Source organism: Apus apus, chromosome 10 (assembly GCF_020740795.1).
Source record: "Apus apus isolate bApuApu2 chromosome 10, bApuApu2.pri.cur, whole genome shotgun sequence".
NCBI classification, from domain to species: Eukaryota; Metazoa; Chordata; class Aves; order Apodiformes; family Apodidae; genus Apus; species Apus apus.
In genome coordinates this window covers 14082992-14102167 of record NC_067291.1, presented here as the reverse complement: position 1 = coordinate 14102167, position 19176 = coordinate 14082992, and the positions used below count along the sequence as shown (strand labels likewise).

The window sequence follows — 19176 nt, the reverse complement described above, 5'->3', positions numbered from 1 at the left end:
ACCAGCAGGCACTTTGCAAGACAGTGTTAAATCCTACTGACACAAGCTTGTTTGCATAGTTTCCTCATGGAGCTACACGTTTCACCCATTGACCTTTTTGACATTTTCCTGGTTACCCTCCTGCAGGAGCACTTCAGCAGTAAAGTGCCATACTCTGCTGAACAAACTTGGCATCTCATCAAGCTGACTTATTTGGTATGTATTTACACTTGTAGACTTTAGTACTCTCCTGGCAATTGAGCTTCCTTCCTGCCTACATAAATATGATTTCATGATTAGCTTTGTTTAGTTGTTGTTCTGCATCTGCATGCTTTCTTTTCCTCAGCTGCCAAAGAGAAATGCAGGTGTGGATCTCAATTTGCACCCAAAGCATCCTGAACTCTCTACTCCACCTGTCAGTTTGAATAATGAACAGCATTCTTGACCCCTTACCTAAAAACAAACCATAAAACTCACCCCAACATTTTTTTACATTGAGGAGCCTGGAACTTCTGTTAGAGTTATGGCCTGTGTTTTTGTTGTCTATACTTTAAAAAAAAGTGTTATTTCTCTCAAAGGTACTTTCCTGCCTTTTCCCTCTTGTACTTAGACCTGTAATGTTTATCTTCTAAGCCAGAGAAGTTTCCTTTGCACAAAGGATCCAAGTGTATGTGGGATTCATCTTGTTTAAGTTCTTGTGAAGTGCAGGGGAAGGTGTTATGAGCATGATCTGGACAGGAAACAAAGATCTTATTCCCACTATAAATGCTGTCTGTCTGAGAGGACAGATGAAAGATCTCATACAATTGCTTGTAACATTGTATTAACCCTCCAGTGGTGTTAGCAACCTCAGCTCCCATTGATGGTGGTGGGTGCCCATGTTGATCATGCACAGTGGGTGTGGACTTCCAAAGTGCCACCTAGGAAAGAGGGTAACTAACTTCCACTTAGGGGTAAATGAAAGTTCAGTGGTTGGATCTCTGCTTGATTCTGCAATCCGGGTACTGCTTGGCTGTTTCTGGTCCAGCCACTGCCAAAGTCTGACAGCAGCTGACTTTGGCACTTCAACAGAGAGGCAGATGGGTTAAGCCAGCTGCTGTGCCTTCACAGAGAAAGGAGGTGATTTCTGCACAACTTCTGGACAATGACCATTTACACAAAGTTAGCCATAAGACTCCTGTATGTCCCCACTTTTTCACCCAGGAAACATTTTCTCATTGAAAAGATGTGCTTTGCTTGCATATAGTGGGTTGAAGATGTGCTAATTCCAGTGGTCTGTACATGCATCTTCTGTGCAATGTCACCTGTCCCTGTAGTTCTGTCTAGGGGATATCAGAGACCTGTAGGGAGAGTAGCATTCACTGTATGGTCAGCCTTTCATGGGGAAGATTACTGCAGGTGGCTGTCACTTTGAATGGATGTTCTAGATCTCCTTGCAAGCTTTTTCAGTTTTCCTGCAGAGGGAAAAGATTCCTGAGCAGTTTTTTGATTGAATTTGAACTGTGAGTCCTAGAACTATGTTTGAATCGAAGCATTTGTGCTAGAAAATAACCCAACAGAAATCTCACTTTACTAGGCTGGGATGTGGCTCTGTAGTGGAGATGGAGATAAGGATAGATTTGTTTTTCTCCTGGGTGGGGGTCGACAGGAAAGGTTTAATGAGATGGACGAGAGTCCAAGAAAGAAAGTGAAACCAAGCAATCAATTTGCTAGTTGCAATCTTTGATCTGTGGCTGTCTGCAAACAGAATTGCAGCTCTGTGATTAGATGTACATGCTCATTATGTGTTGTACTCTCCAAGCAGGCACTGTACATACAGCACAATGTATTCTGCTTCCTTCTGCCCAAATATCTTTTTTCATCTATATTGCATTAAGACCTTGAGGCCTATCATCAGGGAGAGAAAAAATACAATTTTCTTATTGTACAATGCATTTCATTCCGAGCTGCTGTATTAAATTTATTCCTATTTGAGGTGGTGTCTACGAGTATAAATCATTTAAGTTTATATGTTTTTGTTGCTGTGGCAACTGTTTGACTAATTGAATTCCAAAGTGTCTCTCTCTATTTCAAAGCTATGATAAAGGGCACAGAGATGCTTAGCAGCAGGAGTCTGAAATGAGAGGGGGGCAAGAGGCAGCCCTGTCAAAATGGCACGTCCTCAATCTCCTGTAGCCATGGCACCCTTGGCAACTGGGGGAGGAGAGCAAAGGCTGTGGAGGAGCCACAGCTACCTGTAAACTCTCCCTGTGAGCACCATCTTCAGAAATGTAGAAGGCCAGGGACAGAGGCATTGGGAAGGTCATACTTTCTCTCTTTGTCTATTTTTCTCATCATCCATCAGTACTTAGTGGACCTGAATGGCTAGAAGGCTTCATGTTATAAACAAGCCCAAGTTATAAGCTCCATCTTCTTTCCCCAGGGACTTGATATGGGCTCCTGGGACTTATCTAGTAGCTGGGACTCCATGAGTTTTTTCACAAGAAAAGGCATCTCAGAGCTATGGCAGAGGGCTAGGGAATGCTGGGGTGCCCTAAATTTTCCTTGGGGGACTTGCAGGGACAATTTCTACCACTTTATTTCTTCCAGCTCCAAAGTAGAGATAATGTCCACCTAGACTGAGCCAGGAGGACAGAAACACTACAGCTTAATTATTTACAAGGGAATTTGTCTCAGGAGGAAGGAAGGAGCAATTCCTTAGCAGGCAGAAATTTTCAGGCAGGAACCAGCCCACTTGTGCTATTTCCAGCTTGTTCTGGCCACTTTTGCTAGCCTGGAGAGGGCTCCTTTTCTTGGTGTTAATTATGTAGGTGTTTATTATGGCCACAAAATGTGAGTAGACAGGCTAATGGAAATCATGCTGGCTAATGAGAAGGTCCTGAATACCTGCTGCTTTTCTCTGGGAATGGCAGAGGCCACAATTCAACAGGAAATTTCCCCTACTCCCACCCTGCACTTTTACCTTGTGATGACATCGTGCCGTTAACCTTTCCTCTGTCTCTCTCTGCAACATGGGGGAAGGCCAAGACCTCTCCCTCCCCTCCACCTGAAGGGGATGCAGGGGTCTATTTGCCTTTCCTGCTTTCTAAAGGGTAATTTGTGAAGGGTTTTATAGAGCTTGAAAAGGTTACTGTGTGCGCCTGAGCCGATGGAGTGGCTGTGGCAGGAATGAAGTACAGGGAGCCCCGAGCAGATCCAGTCCTTCCTTTGCCTGCCTGCCTGCAAGGGGTGCTGTCAGGTCTGGGGCACCTGCCTGTAGACTGACAGCCCAGTTGTAGGCAGCTTCAGCTGGTGTTTATTTCCCTGTGATTTTATTCCCAAGCCATTAGCTGCTCCACCAGCCAATGCATGCTTGTGTAATCACCTTGTTTCAGACAGGCAAAGAGAAATTGCAACAGGTTCTAGAAGGGGGCAGAACAATGGAACTCCTAGGGGACTTGGTTAAATTATAAGCTGTAGGGTATTTTTTTTCTTATTATTTCCAAAGATCTCTATCACATAAAAGTCTTAAATGAATAATAAAACAGAACCATATCCATCCGGCTGCCTGACAAAACCAAACAAAAAAATAATATTAATAATAAAAAAATCCCAAGCTCAGGAGACAAATTGGAATATATGAGATATTGGGAAGCTGCATAGTTGAAACTATGAATGAAATTAGGGACTGTTCACTGGGCAATACGGGAACTCCCAGCTGGGACCAGGCTTCATAATTTTTCCCCTGTGGGCAGAAATTTAATGCTTCACTTTTTGGCTGCCAAAAAATAATTAAAAAAAAAAAAAAATCGTCTTACTGATGGAAAAAGAGCCAAATATTTCCCTGGTGGGTTGTCTTAGTGAACACTTGTGAAAACACCCTATTTCACTGTAAAGGTGGGATTTCTCAATGGTGAGGAGCTGCAAATGAGGCATGTTTCAGGGTCCATATGGAGTTACTGGTAGGAGCTCAACACCAGACTCTTGGAAACATTTCAGAAGAGGCTTTTGGGAAATGGCAGAAAAGCAGTTCAAAAGGTTGGCTCTCAGTAATACATAAGGCTGTAAAAATAGCATCTGAGCATCTTCTGTTACCTGGGCACTGGTACCCAGATCCAGCTGAGTGATTTCTGTGGCATCCGTTCTCCCTGCCTTGACTTTTAACAGGTTGTGCAAATTATTTTATGATTGATAAATATCCAAGCAGACACTGTGAAATTCCAATCAGAAGAATTTACAACATGAAGGTAGGTGTGGTATAGCAGGATATAAATAAATAGAAATTGTCAGTCAAGTTCCTGGCAGCTAGAGTCTGGTGCCAGTTGCAGTAAATTAGATGTTACTTCACAAATCACCTTTATGGCTTTTGCCCAGTAAGTGTATCTGTGCAAAGGCTTTTTTTTTTTTTTTCAACTTGCAATGGTAAAAATCCTCTAGCCCCTTTGATTTTGGCATGGAGCCAGTGTCAAGAGTCAAGGGGAAGAGAGTGACAGCAGTGGATTTTGGCATAATACTGAATCCTTAGTCCCAGCTGCAAGATTTACTGGGGGGACTTGAGTTGAGGTGCTGAACAATCCCAGCAACAACAAACTATCAACACTACAGGGAAGTGATTGGTTCTTTTCAAGCCAAGGAGAGCTTTCTACATTGGGGAAGGGTCGTTTGGTGTAATGAGGTTCCTGCAGTGTTGGGATAGCTGAAAACTGCATTTATTTTCAGCATAGTTTTATGAGTTAAAGCTGAATGTTCAGGGTGGGACAAAAAGGAGAGGAGGACCTGCTAGTGGTAGTTTTGTACTTTATTTGAGAAGAGAGAGCTACATAAACTATGTTAGGAGGGTACAGATCTACACACAGTTTCATCAATCAATAAATGGAGTTGTTAACATAACACTGAGGATATGATACTTTGAAGAAGACACAGACACATGACCAAGGAATATTTACAGCTCTAACATACAATATATTTATATTTGAGAGAGAGATTGGTGTGCATCTGTGCACACAGATACCACTGTGTACATGTGGTGCATGCACACACACATGTAAATAGGTATAAAAGGTTTTTTTAAAAAAATGTACTTAATTCAAGAAATGAGTCTGCCTTTCATTTGTAGCAACTGACTATTTTCAAGGTGGAAATGGTTCCAGTTTGTGGCGGTCTGGAGTGGAGGTTTCAGTTTGAAATCTCTCTTCTCCGTTGGTCGTTGACTGAACCTGAAGCAGGTTTCTGGTGTCTGGTTACACTGTGGTGGGGATGGTGATGAAGGGATGTGTGAGGTGAATGAAAGGGAGGGCAGTGGAGTTAGGGGGAAGAGGGGCTGTACAGCCTCTGGGGCTGGGGCAGTAACACGGAGATGAAAAAAAATGAACTTTGGTGATGCCATTAAATCATCTTTTATACTAAACATAAATTATTGACACAGTTTTAAAAAAATAATTTTCTGTTTCATTTCAAGGCTGGGAAGAGAGGAAGGGACAAAGCAGGGCAGAAAGGAAGGGAAGGTCTGGGGAGGGTAAATACCTCAGCACCTTAAAAGGTCCTTTGACTTCACTGCAAATCCGTAATTTAAAACGTTTCCTTTAAGTCTGACTGACACTGTATCAGTCATCCCCTTCCAGGGTAGCAGTGTGCTTGATGCACATGGTGTGGCAGGTAGGGGAGAAGCAGGGATCCTACCTTGGCCATTAACCGGATGAGGATTCCTCATCCTCTGAGTTGGAGCCAGTGGAGGTGGGATGGGCAGGCAGAGATCACAAAAACCTTGCTCTCCCTTGAAGGGCAGCTTGGTTTGTTCCCAGCAGGGGAAAATGGTGAGTTTTGATTTGGAGAAGGGGAGACTGCAGGATGGAAAAGGTTGAGAACCGGTTATTCAGTTGCAAAATGGCAAATAGGATTCGAAAGATGCAAAATATGCCCTAAACTAAGCAAACATGTGGATTGATGCATGGGGTAAAAAAAAGTCTGCAAAAAAAAAAAATCAATTCTGCAAATATCATCAGAGGATTTGTTTTCTGCTCATGCAGACTTCCAGTGACATTAACTGAGATTAAAATAAGCTGTTTTAAATAATAGTAACAACAAAAATGCCATCAAAATGTCTTTCCTTTGAGATGTAGCCCCATCCTTCTCTCAGTACCAGCTCTCCTGCCAGAGTGAGCTGTGAACCAGCACCTCCAGAGGGCTGAGCCTGGCTGCATCATCGAAGGGCAGTTCAGCTGGGATTAGGAATAGTTTCCTGGAAGTTAAATCTACCTTTGCAGTTTTCTGGAGGCTGGGGGTTTCTCTTTGTGGCAGGAATGGGAAACCACAGTGGTTTCTCTACCTAGAGACAATCACGCTGCCACACAAGCCACTGATGGACAACGCTTCAACACAGATGTTTTGCAGAAATCACCAGAGGCAAGTGCACAATGTGGCCTCTAAACACCATCCCAAACACAGCATGAAGGCCCCAAGATGGCCTTCACCCAAACTTGTGCATCCTTAACTTGTACCTGAGAAAACCTTGCCAGGCCCAGCAGAGGCAGAGGGAGCTGTAATATTCACTGAAAGCTAAATCAATGTCATCTGCCTGCACAAAATTCCTTTGTTTCTATTGAAATAACTTATGTAAAATAGCACTTTGTTAGACAAGGAGGGGGAGGGAGGGGAAAGTATTAAGTGTATTTAATTATTTATTTTTGTTCTGCTTTAAGCCTATCTATACGAAGCTCTCATGCAAGAAATTGCCTCCCAACTTAGCTGAAAATTTAAAGGACACTTCTTGGGGGGGTTGTGTGGTGGAAAGGCCAAAAAAAGGCAATTCTCCTTCACACAGGGAGTTGGCTGGATGTGGGGGCTGAGCAGGGGGAGTGAGGGAAACGAAACCAATCTATCCTGCTTGTACTGAAAACAGAGCCATCAGAGAGCAGAATAAATGCAGTGACAGCTATGGTATTTGTAAGGGTTTGAAGAAGAAAAGCCAGAAAAGGTGGGCCTGGCAGAAGCCCAGCAAGGCTGAAGGTCTGAAGAAACCCTCAGGACTCATCTAGATGAGCACACATCATTTTGTAGTGACTGCTTCCTCACATCCATCATTCTTCCCTTACCAGGCCTTTATTCTGCCTCACCACAGCTCACATCTGACTTTGCTACCTGCACAATTGCTGACCCCTCACTGAAAATAAGTCCTTGCCAATTTCCTTCCTCTCCCTCAGTCCCAGTGGGCTTCCTTGCACCCTTCCCTTAGCACCATTTGCTCTATGAGCTCTTTATTAAATCATCTTTACCACCACCTGCGAGATTGTCCTTTGTGATATCCAGATGGCCCTAAACATCAGAAATCTGGCCTCAATTTTTTTTGTTTGTTTTCAGTATTGTTACAAGTTTTGAAGGCTGGTGTGTCAGGTATTCTCAGTCCTCACTGTGTCTGAGTGTCAGTCCAGATGTTCTGTAATAGTGACTTCCAATCACAGCTGGAAAGTATGTGGCAGATGGGGGACAGAGCAAGTGCTTCTTGGAAACACCGTGTGTTGGGGTGGGGAAATAACCCAACTTTCTGGCCTGCTTTTCTTCCTCACACCAAGTTTTTCAGGGATGGAATGAGCCTGCAGGATCCTTCCCAAGAGCTTCTCACCGTGATGATGAGATTTGGGAGATGTTCAGCCCTAAATTGAGGGTATATCTCTTCCTTAGCATGACCTTGGAAAAAAAAGTGGGATGAAATCCTAAGTATGCAGGCTGAGCAAGCTGGATACTGAAGTACCTGCCTTTTTTGTATGAGAGATGACTTTTTCTCTCCATTTGGCACGTTCCCTGTCGATGTCTGCTTCCTGCACAGCTCCTCATCTTTGACTGACTCTTTTTTCTGACAACTCTCCATTACACAGCAATGTGGCTTTTTTTATGGCTTGATATCACAATAACTTTCAGGTCCCACAGTGTCATTCATATGCCTCTTAGAATTTTCCAAGAGATTTTTCTATTTACCCTTTGCCAACAGTACATTTAGTGGATGGCCAAGCCAAATCACATGATGCTGCCAGTAAAATAAATACTCTGTTTCTAAGGAGCTGGCAGTGTAGCTGTCCATTTTTCAGCTGTCCCAAATGAGAAAACAGGAACATTTCACAGTCCAAATTAGGGATGGAGCCTTGATAGGTGAAACACCAGGGCAAGAAGAAGTGGGGCAGAGAATTTAATTCTGGAGGAAAAGTGGCTTCCTCTTGCATTGGATAGATTGCTTTGTGGTTTATACCGTCCTGCCTCCATCACTTGAAAACAGATACCCCCTAACAATTTCACACTAGAAAAAAATGATGGGAGAAAAGAATAGACAGCTGTCCCTGGCTGGTGTGGACATGAGGTCCCCTGCTCCTCCAGGAGTGGAGGGTCCCCTGCTCCTCCAGGAGTTCCCGCAGGACACAGGCAGGCGCGGCTGGAGGCGCTGTCCGCGGTGCTGATCGCAGGGAGGCGGCTCCCGACCTGTGTCACTGCTGAAACCTCCGGCTTCCTGGGAGCTTTTTTATTATTACTCTTACTAGTATTCTTCTGAACTAATAAATCCTCATATGCACACTACTCATACCAAATATGAGCTATATATATAAAATACAGCAGCACTTGCTACTGTAAAGCCGCTGGGCTACAAAGCTGTTGCATCATCCAGCAGGATCTCATCTCTCTCTTCCTCCCTCAGATCTGCTCCTTACCTTAAATTCAGTTTTTAAGAAAGCCGTAAGCCAGTATTTGTTCTGTATTATCAGAAGAAGGAGAGAAAAAGGAAATTAGAAGTGAGAGGAGGTTTGTAGGCTAGAGAGCTGCTCCTGTCCTGAAGGTCAATGTTCTCAGTTGCCAGGGTGAATATTCTGAATATTTTCTCATAGACATCAGTGGATTTTCTTGTATTATAAATGAGCCAACATCTTGTCTGGAATAACGTTTGTTTTTCTCTTGTAGTACTTCTCTTCCTCTCTCCTGCTACTCTGTTCCTAACATCACAGTGATCTTAAGTGCCTCTCAGTATTCACAGCCTTTACTGACTAGTACCAAGTTGTGGGTGTTCAACCCCTTCAGGGTTTAGTCTGGTGTTGCACAAGAAGGCTTAGTTACACAGGAACAATAACTCAGTCCCTTGTTGATTACTTCTATTGTCTCAATCCAGCTACTGAAGAATGAAGCTGGACCCAAACAGATCAAAGCCAGAATCAATCCCAACCATCTCTCCAGCAATCGGAACAACCTGCTGGGAGCTCAGTAACAGCTGAATTCTTGGTGAGAGAAATCACAGGCATAAAAACAAAATCAAATATAATCCTTGTGCTCATTCAACATTTCAAGGCAAATTTATAGGTACTGCTGCCTGGTATTTTAAATATCTGAGTTTAAAAAGAAACTGGATTGCTCCTGTTGAGGAGAATTTTTCTCTTCTGTCACTTTTACTATCTTTGCCCCTGATGAAAAAGAGGGAGGAAGACAGTTATGCACCCATTCAGCCCCTGTCATCTCTTCTTTGGGCTGTTTGGCTATCTCTGAGATGGATCTGTGACGATAAGGAGAAACAAAGGTCATGTGAAGGTCATTCCTCAGAACTGGAGTGGGAACAGGAGAGCTAGGCAGGAAGCGACTCATGAGAAGCTAGATGTTTCCTGCTGTATGAAGCTGGCAAGGGCCTAGCAGGTGAACAGATGACCTTGCAGTCTAGGTCCTAGTTGAGTCTTTTCCTTAGACTGCTCCACTGTAACCTTCTCCCCCTGCACACAAGTCTTGCTCTCAGTGGAAGGAAAAGCTGAAAATATATCTTAAAACTGATGAAAATCCCTACATAAGGGAGACAATTCCACCCTGTACTTTCACTTACACTTTTAAGAAGACATAAGACCTGGGAAGAGAATTTTTTAGATTGTAAGAGGGAGAATATTCTTCCAAAAAGTTCACAGGAAAATTGAACAATGTATTAGCATTAATCAAAGAGAGGTGAGGCAGAAAGTTTATGGCTGCCAAGGCCAGTGCTTCTTAATGGTCTGGGAGATGAAGCACTGAGCAGCTAATACTATTTGCCTTGGGAACAGTAGTCACTGAGTGTCAGGTGGGGAGCAGTGTAGAAACCAAGCTAAATCAGCAAACTCATCATTGGACTAGGACTAGAATGAGCTAAAACTCCTCCATCGCATGCCTGAGACTCCAGTTCCAGTGCTGTGTAATCTCTGTGGCGTAGAGGACAACTGGGAACCATTGCAGACAGCAGAATGGCTGCTGAATGGTGAAAACAGCTGACAAATTCTGAGTAGTGCAAAGACCTCAAATCCTGATCACCAAAGTCAGTTCTTGAGGTTAAATCAAACCAGCCACCTGAGCAGAAGGGAGTCACACAGGATTGCACAAAGCCAACACACTACCAGATACAGAAGGGCTCTTGTAAGAAGCTCCACCTCCCTTCCCCTCCAGCACACACACACACACTCTGACACATACAGCAATAAATATCACAGTTATGTGTTTCCTGAAATATGGGTGGCTGAATAAATACACTTACAGAGGACTCTTTGTAAAGCAATAGCAGGATGAGTAACAGTGCATCACTACCATGGGAAATAAAAAGAAAAGTAACCCAACTGCAATTCAACCAGAATCATTCCAAACCCCAAAGGTTGGCCTCTTTTTTTTTTTCCTTTTTTTTTTTTCTTTAATGTGTCTGACATTTTATGGCATCAATAATGCAAACAAAGAGGAAATCATATTTGCAGAACACTAATGCACGGATGTCTAAAGCGAAATACAATACTGATTACTTTTTAAACGAAGCCACCAGGTTTTGATGTGCTGTGGTGGTTAAATTGGTCCATCAAATTCCTTCCAAAGCAAACTCCAGTCCAAAGCAACAGCTTGACCTTCTCTATAACCTTGGGTAGTCTTTTCAGCTGTATTTGGACTGGGGGTAGTAAAAGTTAGTTTCAAGCAACCTTCCTGATGGGCTTGATTACAGAAATGTCAGGGGCTCATAACTCTGAAGATGAGAGGAAACTATAAGCATGTCTTCTCTTCATAGTCTATCCAAAGCCTTCAACAGATACAACAGTAAGCCTACCATGAAAAACTGTGGGTGAGAGGAGGGGTGGGCTCTGAAAGAGATTTCTAAAAGCACTATTGAGATGTTGCCCTTAGGGTTAGTGACTAACCTTTTTGGAACCTGAGAGCTTGTCTCTTGCCTGTAACTTCCTGCAAATGACTGCAGAGCAATGTCTGAGTAGGAATGAATAAGGTGTGGCAAAAACATACAAACAAAAATATCCCTTCCCTTCCTCTTTGAAGTGCATTTCAGAGATGCATCTTGAGAACCCCAGGCAGGATTGTCTCTACCCACACAAGACTTAAGAACTTGTGCTCCTGCCTAGGAACTCTTGCTGCTCAACATACTCTTACAGTGAAGGACTAAAGGGCTTCAGGTCTGGCCTACACTTCCAACTGTACAGCAGGAGCATTGAGTTCAGGAGTCAAGCGGCTTCTTTTGTGATGTTGTCTGACTTGTGCTGTGTGAACTTCTTTAATTCATATAAAATTTGGTTTGGTAGAGTTACTAGTGTGCCTGTGGTCTTGTGGGTAGGATTGGATGCTGTTGTCTCACATCAGCTGGGAGTTTGTCTGCTATTTAGTCCTGGATCACATCTGATCAGTGCATTGTGTGTGGGGATTGTGTGTGTTGGAGTTAATCAGTGTGAGCAGCTAATTGCTACTGGTTAACTAGTGCCTTTTAATTAGGACTGTTGCTAGGTGGATATGTGAAGGGAGCTGTTTGTCACTGGCAAAAATTGTCAGCCTTGTGATGTAAGCCTCTTTGGGGAATTTGAAAAAAAGAAATCAGTAGAAAATCAGTTTCAGCAGAACTGGCCTGGATGAGGTTAGAGTCACGCTCTGCTGGGGTCAAGAAATGATAGCAGCTGCTCCCCGACCCCTTCTCCTGTGCAGAGGGTGGGGCACTATGGGCTTCAGCTGGGATTTACAGGAGATACCCCACATGCATTACAATGAGCCTTGCTGTAAAATTCACTGCGCAGAGGTTAATCTAGATGTCAACACTGCCTGACAGCAGTGAAATTACTCCGGGGCAGTGCTCCTTCTGAAGTCTTAATATAACAGTCAATTCCATCCTGCCTGCAGGAAATGAAAAGTTTTCTGCTTTGTGTGCGGAATCATTCGGCGCCAATTTTTTCACTGTTTGAAGTCCAAACTGTTTGTGGTCTTGGGATTCACCTCACATTAAGACTTTCACTTCATTTAGAACTCTGCTAGTCAAGTCCTGAGAATTGCAAGGACAGGAGCAGCACAGGGAGAAAAATAAGAGGGCAAGGGGGAGAAATCTTATTTCACCTACCATGTAAAAATCAAACAGCTTCACCAGCTCTGTGCTCTGAAAAGGGAGTGGATGAAACTCAGCTATCTAAGTATCAAGCAGCAAAGACTGGGGAGGTTGGAAGCCAGCAGAGAGCAAGAGAAAGCTTGCCAGAAGACATTTGGACCTCCCAGAGCTATGATTTTCTTTATAGGTATTTCAATCCTTCCCTGCTGGGACCTTGTCCTAAGAAACCAATAGTTCAGCAGTTAAACGCCCCCTCAGAACAACGGCTTGAGTTTTCAGCTGCAGGATCAGTCACTTGTGCTGCACAGGAGACCAGTTTGCTTAGAGGATTCCTGACAGTGTGAGGAAGCAATGGTTAGATCTGTTGTGCCTCCTTTTTCTGTGGGGAGATGCTGAAATTGTGGGACTGGCAGAAGGGAGGAGGAGCCAGTGGTCATTCCTTTAGTCCAAAAAGACCTGTCTGATTGGGTCTGTGAGAAACTCAAGCCATTGAGATGAAACCAAGCTCTATCACCCCACTTAGCTCAGGCCGCTGAAGAAAGCTGTGACATTGTGTCCTTCTTTCTCTCTGGTTTTTTATCTGTTTCTTCTGTTCAGTTCTTCAAAGTTGCAAGCAATGGGACTCCTTCATTTCTCTCAGGGAGCTGTTCATGGCTCAGTGTACTGGAAGGGAATGAGAAGCACAGGAGAGGTGCAGTGTTCCTACATTTCTCTTGGAGCAGCAACTGATGTCTCTGCCTGTGTCATTTATGACACTGCCAGCCAGAACGGATGTCTTGAAAACATCTGCTTTCTCCAGGCTTGAAAGTCAATATCCCTGCTTCCAAGGAGAGCAGCAAAGGGAAAGATTTTTTTTTAGGTCTTTGCAGCTGCTTTAAGAAACATTAAATGTGTACTGATTTAAGAGACAAATTAGGGCAGGGATTAGGGAGGGCCTTAGAATTAAGTAAGTTTATCCACTCCTGGAAAGCAGTGTTGAGAGGGGAATTTTCTCTTCTTCTATTCTTGGTACTCATTTGGAGACAACACTACTGTGCCATGGCTCCATGATGCTACTATCTGTCAGAAAGCCACTGCATCTGAACAGAGAACCAGCCTTTTTGGGTTGTGCCAAAGCATTCCCATGCCTGCTGAGTCTCATAGCAGAGGAGCCCTGTTGATGCCCAGTAGCCTTCCAGCTATCAGAGCCACTACACTGCAGCATGCTATCGTAGCTAGGATCTCATTTATTCAGCTTGCTTATCCTTACCCTTGCCTTACAAGCAAAGAACACGCCTACATCTGTTATGAAAACATGAGATACAATACCTGGCTGTAGTGGTTCAAGCTGATTCCTGGCCAGATCAGGAAGCAAAAATGGACATATGATGCACCAAAAATTCAGCCACTTGCATTGCCTATTCATTAACCATTGGGAGTCCCAGTTGGGCAAAAGATGTTGACACTCTCATGGGGAGGAAAAACAAAGGTTTAAAAAAAGCTCCTTAAGATAGCGTTGCTGAACAGAATACTGTCCCCATGCAGAATGGCACATGAATGCCAGCTAATCCAAGTGTTCAGAACTACTTCTGCTTTCATGGGCTTGCAATGACCCAGGTCTGGATTCTTCAAGCCATATCCTGAGCTCAGGGAAACTCATGCATTTGAGTTCTGGGAAATAAGAGCCTTTCATATGAAAGGAAACAGCTCATGTAGTATTATACTCGTGTCTCTGCCCCTGAAAAAAACCATGAATTTTTCAGGCCTTCTTTTAGTTGCATTTACTTTTAGAAAAATAAAAAATAAAAGACCACAAACCCTGGGACTTCTGCTTTCTGCCTGGATAAATGGTCCCTTGCTTATATTGGTTCTGTCTTCTTTTTAAACCAGTACTCGCCCAGTTTTCTAGCTAACTTTTCCTAAGTTCCACTATGTTACTGTTTTCTTTTGGTTTAGCTTGTAGCCACTGTGCTACTTAAAATTCTATGCCACACTCCCCAAACCAGTCTCGATTACCCAACCCGAGATACTCACTCGCCTTCTAAAACCAGCCTTTCCCTTTCCTTGGCTTTTTTTTATTTCCCCACACATTTTCTCACCTTGTTCCACCCACTCCTGGGGACAAGCAGACAGCTCAAAGCTAATGATTTCTCTCAAGCAAGCAGCCTCTCTAAAGGCATTCCCAATTTTTCACATTTGTCTGTGCAGCACTGGTTCCCAGAGTCACCTGTCTGCAATTCAACATCCTGGGGACCAAAGGACATGCTCAAAATGAGATGGCTCAGACTCTTTTTCACCCCCAAAATACATGCATCATTAAAAAAGGCCAGATGGGCAAGCTTTGTGGAAGACAGGGTGGACTTTCAGTCTGGCAGATCATTGTGTGTCTTTCCCCAGTGACATTTCATCTTGCAACTAGAGAGACTGGAGTGGAAGGAAAAGTATCAGCTAGAGAAGACAAGACAGGTCACTAGTAAGCCCCTAAGGCTGGAGCCACATTTACTGCCCACAGTTAGCAGCCCTGGCATATGATCACCATCTGTACCATGCACCAAAATAGCACCTTCACCTCCAAGAAAACATAATTTCAATGACAACCCTGGGTGACTTGAGTTGGTGCTAGCAATTACAGAAGTTAGGGAGCAGGATGCAGCTGGGACAGGGAAGACCCCATGGCCCCTTCTCAGCAGTGCTCAGACTGATGTTCCTCTCAGCTCCATTTCACAAGTCTCTAGAGAAAACAGCTGATAGAGGAGGGTGGGTGGTAGGAATGTCTGCCTGGGCATGATGGGAATTAGTCCTGGCTTGTCCCAGGGTAGTGTGAGACCTGTTGGTGATTCCAGGCAGCAGGTATAGCTGTCTTCTCTTTGTAGAGGCAGGATAATGGCAAGTATCTCTCCTGGAAATGGATAAGGAGCATGAACGTATGTCTCTTTGCCTCCCAACAGTCTCTGCATTCAGATTCATGGCACTCAGTGAGTGTTTCCCTCCAAATCTGCTCTTCCTCCCCTCACGTGCATCAGGGGCACCCCAGAGCCCATCTTCCTACAGGGAAAAGCACCATCACCCATGCTGGTGGGCAGGTCTGCTTCTGGTCCAGGGAAGGTGCTTCTCCAAATGAGGTCTCAGGGCATTCACCAGGAACTCAGCACAGCTGCTTTCCCTCTTCCCCTCCAAAACTGTGATGCCCAAAAGGGATGCAGCAGTTTCCACATCTTTGAACACAAAACTCCTTCCCCCCCCCCAGCAAATCTCCATCAAGCACCAAGAGGCAGGGGACATAAAACAGCAGCAGCTGGGGAGACATCATGTTGCAGAACTGCAGTTTATCCTGCTCTTCTAAGCAATCATTCACAATTAACTTTGATAAAAGGACCTTTTTTGAGGCAGTCACTGCATGTAGTGGGCCTACCAGTAAAGCAGTCAGACAGCCCGAGACTTGGTCTCAGCTGCTTCACATCTTCTGAGGACCCTTGTCCTTGCCTCCTATAGACCATTTATTCCTAACCATGCAGCTCCAAGGCCTGGCATCATCCTTGGCTCCTGAGCTTGTCTTGCTGTCGTGACCATACAGAGAGGTGGCAAAAGGGACAGGGTGCTGTTGCTGGGGAGGAGGAGGAGGATGAAAAAAGGAAGAAAAGGATAATATAGTTGTTGTGCAGAATATCATAAACTATGGGAACTCAGCATCTGTAGGTGATTTGATAGTGTAAGGGCCTGTGACATTGGCCAAAAGAGAAATGAGAGTGAGGGAGAACAAGGGACAAAATGGTGGCCTTGTACAATCTGGTGCAGTGCCTGGGAGCCACAAGAGCAAGAATCTATTTGGAGTAAGAGACAAGTAGCCATAGGGAAGGGTTTTCTTCACTGGACCATTAACAGCCATCGCCTGTTCTCCCCTTGTACAGAGTCTCCAAAACCTTTGGGGCAAAGCAGCCTGCATACAAAGGGAGCCAGGCCAGGGCTGGCAATATTTCAAAGAATCTTTTTCACTTCCAAAGGTGAATGTAAACAGGCAGATGAAGAAATCTAAATGTCCTCTTTCACAGGAGAAAGATCTTGCTATTGAGGGGTGGTATGGTATTCTGTTCCTGTGTGTGGACTCCTGTCCACACCCTTGTCCCTGACCATGCCATCTTTGGTGTCCATGCTGTGAGCTGCTGGTGCCGGTGCAGTGGCAATCTGTCCAGCCTCTGTTGACACAAGTCTGTCCCACTAGCCCAGATCTCTCTAACACACAAAGAAACATGACATCCTTACTCCCACACGGTTACTGCCACCCATCATCCCACCCTGAGCTTGCACTGGATGAATCCATGGTCACTGCTGCCACAACAAGCCTTGCAGCAGTGTCCGCTGCCCCTGTTTGAAGCCATAGGCCAGGTTAGGGAGGGGAGGTAGAGATTGGCAAAAGACAAGGGGGATTTAGCAGAGGAGGCAAAATCTTCCCCTTTCAGTAACTGGCTATAACAAGATCTCAGTCAGTCACCCATATCCTCTTGCATTGTAGCTGTAAATACCACTCTGTCCATGGGGAAGGAGCCAAGATCCCTTCTCTGTCTCCTCTTCCTCCATCTGCATTCCCTTCTAGGCAAGCACCACATCTGGGCAGGCTATTTTTGTGCCGGAGGTTGTTGTCTTCTCAGAATTGCCTTGACAATGCCTGTGGCACCCACTCCCTGCCTCCTGAGAGCAGCTGCCAGGCTGAGGTTCTCCCTCATCCTCAATTAGCCATAGGAAAAAAAAAATAATAAAATTACCCAGCAAGGTTCTGCATTCTCAGCCCAGTCTGGATGGACTGGATTCAGCATCTGATTCTGCCTTTCCCCAGTTCAGGATTGTTTCCTGTTCAAGGGTGATGGGCTATAGGAAGGATGCTTCAGCCTCTTCCCTCACTGTCCCCACCACCCCCTGTCCCTGCCTGTCAGGCCTTTATCCTCATTGAGATGCAAGGCTGGCCGCTGCCGCCATCCGCTGAGCCGTCTGCTCCTGAAGGCACCTTCCCCTCCTTCCCCCCTTTCTCCCGGGGCTGCCTGTGGAGCTATTCTTCAGCCTCTGCATTTCACAACAGCTCAAAGGCAGATGCATCAATCCTTTCAGGGGATGGGGACGTGAGGAGAATGGCAAAGGGGCTGCAGGCAGGTGTTGGTAGGTTCCCAGCCATCTCACAAGCTTTGTCCCCTACTAGCTTGTGCCTGAGGCTCGGACTGAGGCATGGGGTAGAGGTGGGGAAGGGGAGAGGATGGGGAGGAAAGGTGCTGGGGTCTGCTGACCCCCTCAGCATGCCCAGCCAGGATGCAGGCACAGTCCTAACTGTCTGCACGCTTCAGCCTTTCCTCTATCCAAGGAGCAGGGATCCAATCCTGTCCGCTGGAGGTTTACACCAGGGACCAGTCTGACCCTGGTGCAGACAGCTGAGGGAGGAGGAACAACCCATGGCTGCTAGCAAGCGTGAAGGGTGGGGAGAAAAGGGAGAGGTGGGGGTTGTTCCTGGGTGCTCTGGACAAACAGCACTTCTGTGTCACACACTGGAATGAGTTGGGAATGATTCAAGACCAGGTCTCCATGACCCCCCCTCCCCTTTCAACTGCCTTGCTCAGCCACTTCCATCCTGCTGCTCTCCCAGCCCTGGTGCAGGGCAGGAGGGAGGTCTGGGTCCGGCCGACTCGGTGTCTGTGGGAGGGCAGCTGGTTCCTGGTGTGTGTTTTACCCGTAGGTGCCACAATCCTTTGACTGTGTGTTCAAGAGCCTTGAGTCTATACATTTAAGAATCAGGAAATTAGAAAAATTGTCCTGAAATGTTGGAGGGAGGAAAAAGGCAGGAAGGCAGAGAGGGATGAGGAAGGGAGGGAGTTGCTAAAAGAGAGTTCATCCAGGGGCACTGCCCTGGCTTTATGCCCATCACCTGCAGGCTGGGAAGGAGGGAGGAAGGCAAGGGTGGAAAGGGAGGACTGATCTCACACATTCAGTGCATATCATACAACCAGGGCAAGGCTTTCCTCCCAGGGCTCCTACCTGGGATGGCATTGCTGCCATAGGCATTCTAGGGCCCTGCCCAGCCAGCAGCCCAAACCACCCTCACAGCAGGGTTACAATTCACTGCTTCATTGCTTGGGGGAAAGATGCACCCTCCTTTCTTTTGTTCTTTCTTTTTTTCCTTTTTTTTTTTTTAATTATATTTTTAGGTACTTTTTTCTTCCTTTTTTTTCCTTTTTTTTCTTTTTTTTTTTTTTTGTCTTATAATATTCTGTAACAGCAGCTTCTTTCCATATTGGTGTAGAAGTTATATATAGAGAGATATCTATAAATATATATATAAGCCAAACTGCCTTACAGGTTGTTGGTTTGTGGGTTTTTTGTTGGTTTACTTTTTGTTTTGTTGGGTTTTTTTCAGTGTTGTATGTGTAGCAGGCACTTGAGTTTATATGAAGATGTTTGCTTGGGAGCTGAGGGGCAAAGGTCTTGGAAGGGGTAGAGGGAAGGAAAGACAGAAGGAAGGAGCAGGGACTTTCGACAAGTGGCCACTGCTAGCCAAGGATGTCCAGGTAGATTGGTGTGGCCTTGCCCAGAGCATGAAGGATCTTGTAGATCTCCTTGATGTTGAGCCTTTGCTGAGGTTCTCTCTGCCAGCAGCCCAACATGATGTCATAAACCTCCTTGGGGCAGACTCGAGGCCTTTCCAACACTCGGCCTTGGGTAATGCACTCAATGACCTGAAAGAAAGAAAAGAGACACTGAACACCAGTTGGGCCATTCCTGGAGGATGGGCCATCCCAGCTACTTCTTGGCTGTTGTGGTACAGTTTAAAGAGTGGGCGCACTGATAAGCCAAGAGCTCTGCAGATCCTCAGGGCTTACCCCATTGTTGTTAATGATAATTTTACAGTGGAAAGTTTGTCTTTG

At 45.1% G+C, this 19176-nt stretch overlaps 1 protein-coding gene and 1 long non-coding RNA gene across 2 annotated transcripts in view; one reads left to right on the top strand and one right to left on the bottom strand.

Annotated features, from left to right (window-relative positions):
- LOC127388616 (uncharacterized) overlaps positions 1-19176 on the top strand; it is a 69202-nt gene that overhangs the window by 24395 nt on the left and 25631 nt on the right. The gene's annotated exons all lie outside the window — the stretch shown is intronic.
- The window catches only part of NTRK3 (neurotrophic receptor tyrosine kinase 3), a 221475-nt gene continuing 207037 nt past the window's right edge, over positions 4739-19176 (bottom strand). The window contains exon 18 of the mRNA XM_051628321.1: positions 4739-18987. Coding sequence (XP_051484281.1) covers positions 18802-18987 — 186 coding nt within the window. The 3' untranslated portion in view covers positions 4739-18801. The remainder of the gene's footprint in view (positions 18988-19176) is intronic.